The 10,424-nt window shown below is 37.9% G+C and overlaps 1 protein-coding gene and 1 non-coding gene across 2 annotated transcripts; both read left to right on the top strand.

The window, feature by feature from the left end:
* Window positions 1–6,251: 6,251 nt before the first annotated feature.
* Window positions 6,252–6,325, top strand: TRNAI-UAU. Its single transcript has one exon. It is a non-coding gene; the product is annotated as a tRNA-Ile (tRNA).
* Window positions 6,326–7,666: 1,341 nt separating this feature from the next.
* Window positions 7,667–8,664, top strand: LOC113284233 (RING-H2 finger protein ATL66-like). Its single transcript, XM_026533644.1, has one exon. The coding sequence runs from the start codon at window positions 7,713–7,715 to the stop codon at window positions 8,226–8,228; it is 516 nt and encodes a 171-aa protein (XP_026389429.1). The 5' UTR covers window positions 7,667–7,712; the 3' UTR covers window positions 8,229–8,664.
* Window positions 8,665–10,424: the final 1,760 nt, after the last annotated feature.

Genomic DNA, 10,424 nt, shown 5'->3' on the forward strand with positions numbered 1-10,424 from the left:
ATGTTTAGTTTAGGTTTGGGGGTGAAAAGTAGATACTTTGATAATATGCCATAATTGAAAACAAGAACTCCTTCTTTTTGAAAAAAAATGAAAATAAAAAATTAAAAATTGAAAAAAAACATAAAAATGGAGCTCATTTACCTTGAAATGTTGACTCTTGTGCAAATATGTAATTATTAGTAGTCTTAGTCTAGATATTTAGGCACCCTGATTCTAGCACAATTCACATAGTGATAAGAAATTTGCACGCGCACGATCTACCAATACATGTATAGCCTCATCCTTCAGGTGTTTATCGGAAGTTTTAGTTGCCAATCACTTTAGAATACTGAACGAAACTTGACTAGCTTGTTCTTTGGTTGGGATAGAAGGTGGAGGTTACATTAAGAAAGACAACCATCGAATTTAACTGGGTGCATCAAAAAGGGCTACCTCTTGCAAAGTGTCATGTAATCTTTTGTTTCCTTTTGTATATGTATCAAAAGTGTTTCCTTATCAAAAAAAAAAAAAAAAAAAAATGATGTATATATTCAGAAAAAAAAAAAAAAAAAGAATGAAAAAAATGAAAAAATCAATCAAGTATTTTCAATTCCATCCTCTCTTGTTCCAAAAATAAAGAGAGTAGTCAATGTAAATAAGAGTCATGTAAAGAGTCATCTTTTGTGTTTATTGTAATAAGCAAGGAGGGTGTATGCCATTGATGTACAACGCGAGTAATTGTGAAACACCTCCTACTCATTCACAATTCTCGTAAAGTCCGGACAGCTAGCTAGATTTCGACCTTGGTTCTTAGCCTGAGAAACTATCTCTTGGTGATTAGTAGTCATAACATCCGATCTTTCTTTACACATGTGTAGATACACTTTACACTCTTATCACATGTCTTTATTTGTTATCAGTGCTAGGATTGTGCCTTTGATAGCTAGATTGACATCTCCATTTTGCTGTGAGCTTAAACTGTCTTGCACATGTCACATTTGATGGAATATGAGCTTATATTTTGTCCTAGAACTTTGTAGGTACGTTCTAAGCAAACCTTCACGAGACTTCACTCGTCCACTAGGGACACTTAGTGGTTTAAAAGGCTTAGTGCATACGCTAAATGCATTCGAGAGACCAGCGACAGTGGTATAGGTAGGATTTCCTTAGTTTTTTTTTACTTGAGGACAAGTAAAATTCAGGTTTGGGGGTATTTGATGATTGCTAAAAAGTGCATATTTCTATATATTTTTCTTGGCATTTAACTCATCTTTTGTGCATTAATTCTACATTTTATCCCATATTCTGTGTTTTCGTTGTTTTCAAGAATAAATACTTTTCTTAATTAATTTTGCATTTTTAGGTACTAAATAAAGCATGGTTAACTCACGAAGCAAAAAGAGCAAAGAAACGGCAAAGACTCCCGCTAGGAGGAAGCGAAGAATGATGTTTGCAAGAGCCGGATCAACGAGAAGTGGGCTTGAAGAGGAAGAATTGTTCTTAAAGAAGATATGGGCTTGGCATACCCAAGACCCAAAACCCTTACCCAAATCCATTTCCATTATCCATACCCATTTCCATGAGAGCCGTCAGATTGGATCCATCTCATCATCCAACGGTCGCCTCATCATTGTGCATCAAACTCCGAAGCTCCCGTCAAACACTTTAGTACCTAACTCCATCTGAAGCCGTCAGTTTTGTTGTATCTCATCATCCAATGGTCGCTTCTATCGCGTCGTTGGATCATTCCATCACCTTTTCATCCTACGCTTTCGCTTCGCTGAGCATCAACCTTTGATACACCCGCCTCACACCCTAGCATCAGAAACCTACACCCTCAACCAAACGAACCCTAATCCCATTTCCATCGATCTCTTCCCCTCTCTTCTTCCCAAATTCTCTGCAAAACTCTCTTCTCGTCTGCAACACCACCTCCTCCTCTGTCTCCTCTGCCGCAACCATTTCTATCACTGCCACCACCTCCATCAGCTCAGTCCTTCCCCCAAAACCCATCCCTCTACTAGCCTAGACATTTTACAAAACTCGCACCTCTTTCTCTGAACCCTAGGGTGTGGGATTTGTAAAAAATCTCGAGCTAGTATTTCAGAGACGACAAGAAGCGCAGGAGATGAAGCAGAAGACAAGAAGAAAACCTGGGTCAGAGACAAAATCAGATCAAAATCAGTGGGTAATTTTCAATTCAAAACTTTAGGGAGTTTCAAATTAGGGTTTGTGGAAATTTAGGGTTTTGTAAAAACTATAAATTGATGTTATGGGTGTTGTAGAAAGCATGCTGGGTTAGCCAGCTTCACTCTTGTAGAGAACTGGACTAGCCAGTTTCTCATATGTTTCATGTTTACCCTGTTGTGTTTTAATTTCAATTGCATATGTTGTTTTAGTTCAATTCTAGTTTCATGATGTTCTAAATTCAGTTGCTAGGGTGACGAGGAAGCCTTTGAACCATTGTTAAGTTGTTTCCAGTTGTACCTAATTCATGTTGTGCTTGAAATGTTTAGGGTAGCTTTAATCAAAGCATGTTAACATCTTGCTCTCACAGTGCATATCAAGTCTGCATTGTAGTTAGATTGTCACTATGTAATCATGCTGCAACTCATGCCTAATTGTTTGATGTAAACTCTATGACTAGTTGTATTTTAATTTAGACAATTAGTACTTAGGGTGAATACTTTAGTTGAGATTAGAGAACCCTTTGAGCTTGTTCATTCACCTAGGTAGTTGACCAATAGATTAACTGCCCTGTGAGAAGGCAGTTAATAGTGTTAGGGAGATGGCTAACCTAATGACCCTGAATAAAGCCCCTTAACCAACCCTTAGATGGGCAGCAGGCATAGAACCTCCACTGCCATCTAGTTAGTCAGTTGAGCCAAGAAGCTCACTGATAACTATGCAAGGGACAAGATTTAGGTGGAACTAGGACAACTTAGTCTAGGTGAAATGGTGGAATCTAATCCCTAGTCTTCACCCAAACTTCCATCTTTCCTTTACTGTTTCTTGATTTTAGTTGGTTGCCTTGACTTCCTTGGTTCTTTATTTCTCACTGTCTTAGGCTCATTGCCTTTGATTCTTTGCCACTGTCAATCTTTGCATCTTTGGCTCACTGCCACTGTCACTTACTGTCACTGCTTAGCTTAGGAAACTTCAACTACACACACAAGTCCCTGTGGATTCGACCCGTTCTTGCACAAACTACAACCGACACCGTGCACTTGCGGTTTAACAAGTAGGCTTTCTTTTACTCTTATTTTCTACATCTTTAAGAGCCTACCAGTAGGTTTATCTGAATCCAAGAAACGGATCATTTTCAATAAAGGACCAACCATCATGCATGTATTTTGGCATGTGTGCTAAAACATCTCATTCAAAATAATGTTTTTCACATCTTTAGCCGTACGAGTTTTTCCTTCTGGGGAGTTCACAAATTCTTGGTCTACAAAAAGACTCTCGATTGCATTACGTTGATCAATGATACTTTTGATTGCGATAAAATTTGTCGCAAACCTTGTTAAGCCAGGGCGCAATAGATTGCGTCCCCCAGAATGTTGTATGAATCTAGCAAGAACCCAACCATGATTATAAATAAATTTACTGATTTTTCTAGCTTCTGAAATCACACCTTTAACAAAGGGGAACTTTTCAGTATCTTCCAACATTAAATCCAACACATGAGCTGCACAAGGTACCCAAAAAATGTACCATACTCTATGGCCAATCTCATACCTATTAAAACAAAATGAGAAATGAATTAATAATATATAAAAATAAACAACTGTAATTAAATTAAGTTGTAATAATTACCTGCGGCTTTGATTGGGATCCTTGATCAGTTACTATTTGAACAATATTTGTCGGACCAATATCTTCTATAACCGGTCTGAACAAACTCATCAAATACTCTGCTGTCAACAGATTATGCTCGATGTCAACGCTTTTCAAAAATGCTGTCCCATGGCCACTGTAAACTAAGAAGTTTACAATTGTATGGTTATTTTTGTTTTTCCAACCATCTGACATGAGTGTACACCCATACTCTATCCAATAATTTCGTTAGACCGACACCACATCCTTCTGAATCCTTTGTTTTTCCTGCCTTAATAATGGGTTCGACAACTTATAGGAAGACGGAGCTCTGTATGATTTTCCGAAATTTGCAACTGCATTGAATGCCTCGTGGTACTGAGTTGAGTTGGCCACATTGAAGGGAATATCATTAGCATAGAAAAAACGTCCAACAGAAGAATCAACTTTTTCCCGGCATGTTTTACTTCTCCCAAAATTCGCCATGCTAGGTTGAGAATCCCTATTAGTATTATATTTTCCTCCCATATCTACAGACATCCTAGGTGCTTGGTGTGGTGTACGCATTGAAGAACTAGGTATGTCCATAGAGGCATGTGGACGCTGTGATGTACCTTCTCCGGCATTAGTATTCTTACTTTTTCGTCCAAAAAGGTTCTTCAACTTCGATAACCCGCCCATTTTCTTTTGTGTTACCAGCGCTTGTTCTTCTTCATCTATATCATGTACAGGGTTCCACGGTTCATTTTCATACATATCTTGAATTTATGTATCTTCATATTCAGTTTCTGGTACTCGTTTCCGTTTTGATTTGTTTCTGTCTTGCACCCATACTTTTGCTAAATTTTTAATCTCAGATGGCACATGCATGCAGGGAGTAATTGTACCTCTTTGTTGTGCCAAATGCATTTTGAAACGCGAAATTCCCGCAGACACTTCTTTTTCACAAAAATTACACTTCAACTTTTTACCATCACTCATTACAGTACAATATGCATGAAAAACATCTCGTTTTGCAGATGTTGATCCTTCCATTATATTCTGTAAGTAGGAAATTTCACATAGCAATAAGTGACATATATAAATACAAGTTAAGTGGACATATTCCATCAATATAAAAATGGTTAGAGTAGCATTATAATTAGAAATCACAAGTTGCATTAGTCATTTACTCAACTTGAATATTAAAAGTTGAAATTAAGGATCGTGTAGCCTCTCATTTTTTCATGATTGAGAACATGAATACAAACATACCATACATCAATTCATCATGCCATTTTTTTTTATAAAGAAACAATGATTTTTTACGTGCCAACTGATTCAAGTTGAATGAAAAATCTACAAAAAATAATTAATATTACCTCTTAAACTTGTATTTGAGAAATTCAAAATGTAAAGCATTCCTTTGAGCAAGAACCAGAGAACCAGAGGTATTGATTTCATTTCAATTCTCTTCTTGTCCTTTCAAAGCATTCCTTTGGGCAAGAAGACATAATAGCTAGCAAATCGAAATATTCTTGAAACATTTGGAATCTCGTTGCATGCGTATATAAGCACAGGCTAGCTATGTCTTTGATCATGAAACCAACTACTCTTTTTACTTTTTTTTTTTGTTTTATTTCTTTAACTTTTGAGTCTGAACTCTAAAGTACAGACCACATGTAGCATATACTGTACACACCTCCAAATGCAAAAGAAAAAGATAAATCGACTCCCTGACTTCCCTCTCTCACTCTCTTTTTCTCTAGCTAGTCTCTGACTCTCTTCCTGTTGCATTCCTTGTTGGTTAGTCTTGTATCAAGTAGCTAAGAGCCTAGGAGTATTATTTGACAACAAAGTTTTGACTGCTTTTGAATCCGAATATGCATTATTGAAATATTGGGGAATGCATTGAACTATTCGAGTGACAACTTGAACATATCAAGTGGATAGTGATAGTATGCGTGTATAAATATTGTCGGTAGACGATAACTACAATGCATTGTTATAAGTCATAGACTTAGGGTTGTGAATTTTACTAGATATCCATAAATTTGTATGTTAAAAACCCATAAACAAATAAATAAAAAATCAAATAAATAAATTAAACCAAAAAAAAATGAAAAAACGTAGTAACAACGTTATTTAGACCCGTTGTAACCGTTTTCACAGCTGTAATTACCGTTACATGGGAAATTCAGATCACAAATTATTTATTTTTCTTATTTAACCGTTATCACACCCGTTATTTTAAAAAAACGTCAAAAAACGCGTTTTATTCCTATATAACGCGTTTTTGACCCAAAACGTGCTCACATCCGTCAAAACACGTTATAACGGTCACGCCTAGTACCTGTGACCTGGGCCGTGACCCGTTTTTCGAACCTTGATCTAAAGTCAGTTTTAAATTCTTAATCACTCATCTTTAGATTTTGAAATAATTAGACATAAGTAAATTCCGAACAATCGCAACAACAGCTCGCGTGGCTCAGTTGGTTAGAGCGTTGGTCTTATGAGCCGAAGGGCTCGGGTTCGTGCCCCGCCGGGAGCATGAAATAGCTGTCGTTTCGGCCGTGGCTCTCGGCCCTCAAGTAAATGCGATTTGGTATCTGACATATCTTCAAAATACATTTTTGTAGTTGTTTGACTTTGTTCATTACTGAAGTCCCATTCCGCTGCTCGATCCATCCAATGATTCAACATTGCCCACACATGTCGCTGGACCTCGATCTGTTGAGATTATTAGTCCCATATTGTTTGGGCAATCTAAGATCCTACGGTTAATAATTCTTAGGGCCTCTCCACTCATTGCCAATTGGTTTTGAGTTGGATGCCCGTATTCTAACATGGTATCAGAGCAGACTATTTGCGACGAGTCATTAGACCGCGCCTTTACTCCGCGTCATCCATTTAATTGTCCGCGTGTTAGACCCAACGAGGCTACACGTGAGGGGGCGTGTTGAGATTATTAATCCCACCTTGTTGGGCAATCTAAGATCATGTGGTTTATAATCCTTAGGGCCTCTCCACTCATTGCCAATTGGTTTTGAGTTGGATGCCCGTATTCTAACATGGTATCAGAGCAGGCTATTTGCGACGAGTCATTAGACCGCGCCTTTACTCCGCGTCACCCGGTTTAATTGTCCACTTGTTAGACCCAACGAGACTACACGTGAGGGGCGTGTTGAGATTATTAATCCCACATTGTTTGGGAAATCTAAGATCCTACGGTTAATAATCCTTAGGGCCTCTCCACTCATTGTCAATTGGTTTTTGAGTTGGATGCCCGTATTCTAACACGATCATTCCTGTTCAGCTTTTTTTGAAGAAACATCAAAGACTTTACAAACTATATAAGACCCCATTTTATATCTCAATAAGTAATTGCTGTCGTAGTTTTGAATTTAAATCATAGATATTAACATGATTAAATTTATGTTGAAATGCTTGATCTTTTTTATTGATAGACTCATGTTTATCTTCTCAAGTGCTAAAAATTAAGGCGCATCAACAATAATATCACACGAATAATAGCTCACGGTTCACAGTAAATTTGGAAAAGAATTTGCACGGCGAAACCATTTGTTATTGACTTTGAATACGATAATAAATCGGAATTGGGTGGACCATGCACAATATGGGACAGTGGTTGAAGGTTTATCTGTTTAAGCCGTTTGGTGAAAGAAATGAAGAGAAGTGAACACAAAACATGTGAACAAGAACAACTAACAACAACACTTCTTTATGGGCCATTACGCCGGTCCACAATTATTTACTCTTTTTTTGCAGCAGCATATTAATTATCTTTATCGACTTCTCTTTGGAACCACATAAAACCAAACAATAGCACGTGAACAGACCAAAAACTCTCTTTGCATTTACATCAGTTGCATTCACCAGCACTGTTCACTTCTTAAGTGGTTGAGAACTCTTCTTTCATGGCAACTCAAGACTCTGAACCTTTACACTGGCGCTACACAGAACTTGATGACAGGAACTTCGAGGTTCATGGCCGTAGTCTCGTCTTCATACTAATCCTCTTTGCTGTTCTTATCCTCATCACTCTATTATGCATTTACGCGAGATGGGCATGTGGATATGGTCAGATCTCTTCTACTACTCCTCCACCACCTGGCGCCACCAACACTGGAAACGCAATCACGACGGTGCAAAACCAACGGTCTAATTCAGCTGGATTGGATAGAGTCACCATAGATAGATTGCCTATCATCTTACACAAAGCGTCGAAATCGTCTCCCTGTAATGGTGAAGCAGCGGGTGAGCAGTGCTCAATATGCCTTACTATGTTTGAAGATGAAGAGAAGGTCAAGATTTTACCTAATTGTAAACATTGTTATCATCCAGAATGTGTAGATGCATGGCTTATAACTCATTCTAGTTGTCCGCTTTGTCGATCTTCACTCGAACAACTTCTTGATAGTGATCTTCCATGACTGGAATGTTACTCATCATTTGATTGTTTCTCATCATCATGGATTTCATGGGGGATGAACTACTAAAAATAGAAGAATAAGAAAGAAGAATAAGGAGATGAGAGTAGGCAAATATGGGCAAGAATAATGGCCACCACATGGGTTCCATTCTTGTAGGTTCCTTGTGTCCCCTTTTTGTTTTGTTGTTTTTTTCGGGGATGTTGACAAAGGAAGGTGATTTCTCCTTATTTGTGAAGATACCAAACAAAAACCATTAGAGGAGTGCATTTGTATATACATATTGAGGTTATTGTAATTCATTTTGGACTCTTTCTATGTCTAAATTAGCGATGGATAGAGGGTATTATGTTGCTATCATAAATTTATGTCTTCATTAGGCTGGCTTAGACTTGGACGTCTCTCATGTTTCAATCCACATTTTCGCCTCTTTCTTTGATGGAACCTTCAAATATCTATCCTAGATTCGTAATTATCAGGCTTTTTTCTCCATGATCATTTTTCTAGTGACTCATTATATCTAATTACTCTAGCACAATGGATTTATTGAAGTTCTTCTCTTGATGTACTTCTGAAGGTCTTTTGACCACTATAATTACTCTGTAATTTTTTTTCTTCTTTTTCAATATTCTCTAGAAAAAAATGGATTTCTTCCTCTCTTTCTTCTGGGTGGATCCGGGGCACTATTTCATAGGGTGGACCGGCCGGTTGGATGAGGGGACCAGTGACCCAGTCACTTTTCCGGTTTGGATTGATACTGACCCAATGTTTTTGTAGAAAATCACTTTATATTTTGTAAACTAGGTGATCCGGACGCTCCAACCAGTGAATCTCAAAACCCAGTCCATTTTTAACTAGTTTGGCCCTGTAAAATCTAAAGTAAAGACAGGGATGGTCATTTGCCCACTCAAACCCATCTCCGTGGGTACCCTTCCCGTTTGGATAGGATTTTACCCGCATAAATGGGGTGGGGTCGGATATGGGAAATACCCGAAACCTAAGCTACGGGGATGGGACAGGGATGGGAATCAATGTCCCCGCCCCGTAGATTTCATATATAAGGATTTCGACTTTTATCCAAGAATTTGTATCGAATTATTATACTTCTACCACATAGTTGAGCTTTCATTCATTTACTATGTGCTTGACCGTTCATTCTTGTATATTCAACATTTTCGTTTTTTTGTTGTGATCAGACATATTCTTTAAAAGTTAAATAGAGAAAACGATGCAGATAATGAAATGGTTAACGTAGACGAAGACAAAGTGAAAAAGAAAAAAAGTAGAAAAACTAATAAGTCATTTAAAGATTCTTTTGTTCACTTTAAGATGAATTTCTGAATTCAAAATTTTAGAATACATTATTCTTATGTTATTTTTTTTGTTTGAATCATATTTAAGTTTTCATTATAAACAAATTTATGTATTGACTCAATGTTACGGGTAACCCATGAAAAACCCGCCCCATATGAGTAGTCCCCGTACCTGCCCCATCCCAATTCATGTGGGTGATGAGGCGGGTATGGGTATTTTTTTTTTACGAACGGGGAAGGAACTGGGATTGGCATACCTGCCCATGGCCATCCCTACACAGTAAAGCAATGCACCACAGAAAAGTGCTTTTATAAAAGCCACAATAATACCAAACTAATCATAAGTCTTATGAATATCTACAACTTTGTAGAAGGAACCAAAGGCTAATTCGGATCATAATCCAATTAATCAAGATAGAAAAACTAACTTTAAGCCCAAATCTACTAAACATGCCCATTAATCTAAGGCCCAATCTATACGGGGCAACTAACGGTCACTGACAATCAAAGGATCAACTAATAGTCAATGTCTAATGTCAAGTCCTGGTCAAATGGTCAAGTCTAGTCAAAGGAATTAACTCGGTCAAGGTCTAGTAAGTCAAGTCTGGTCAGGTCTGATTATGAGTCAACTCAGTCAGATAGTTGAGTTAGGTAATTCAGACATCTGACTGGACAGAAAGATTCTGGCTTGAGCCACTGCACATGCCAAGGGCACAATACACAAACACAAGACACAATGCACAATAAAAACACAAATGCAAACACATAATTTCTATTAGGGATGGTCATGGGGCGGGTATGCCAATTCCAGTCACTTCCGCGTTCGTAAAAAAAATATCCATACCCGCCTTGTTACCCACATGAATTGGGGCGGGGCGGGTACGGG

This window comes from Papaver somniferum, chromosome 5 (genome assembly GCF_003573695.1).
Source record: "Papaver somniferum cultivar HN1 chromosome 5, ASM357369v1, whole genome shotgun sequence".
NCBI classification, from domain to species: domain Eukaryota; kingdom Viridiplantae; phylum Streptophyta; class Magnoliopsida; order Ranunculales; family Papaveraceae; genus Papaver; species Papaver somniferum.

What these genes read in the sequence shown, in the direction of transcription:
- LOC113284233 (XM_026533644.1), top strand. Translation starts at nt 7,713, where the DNA reads ATGGCAACTCAAGACTCTGAACCTTTACACTGGCGCTACACAGAACTT.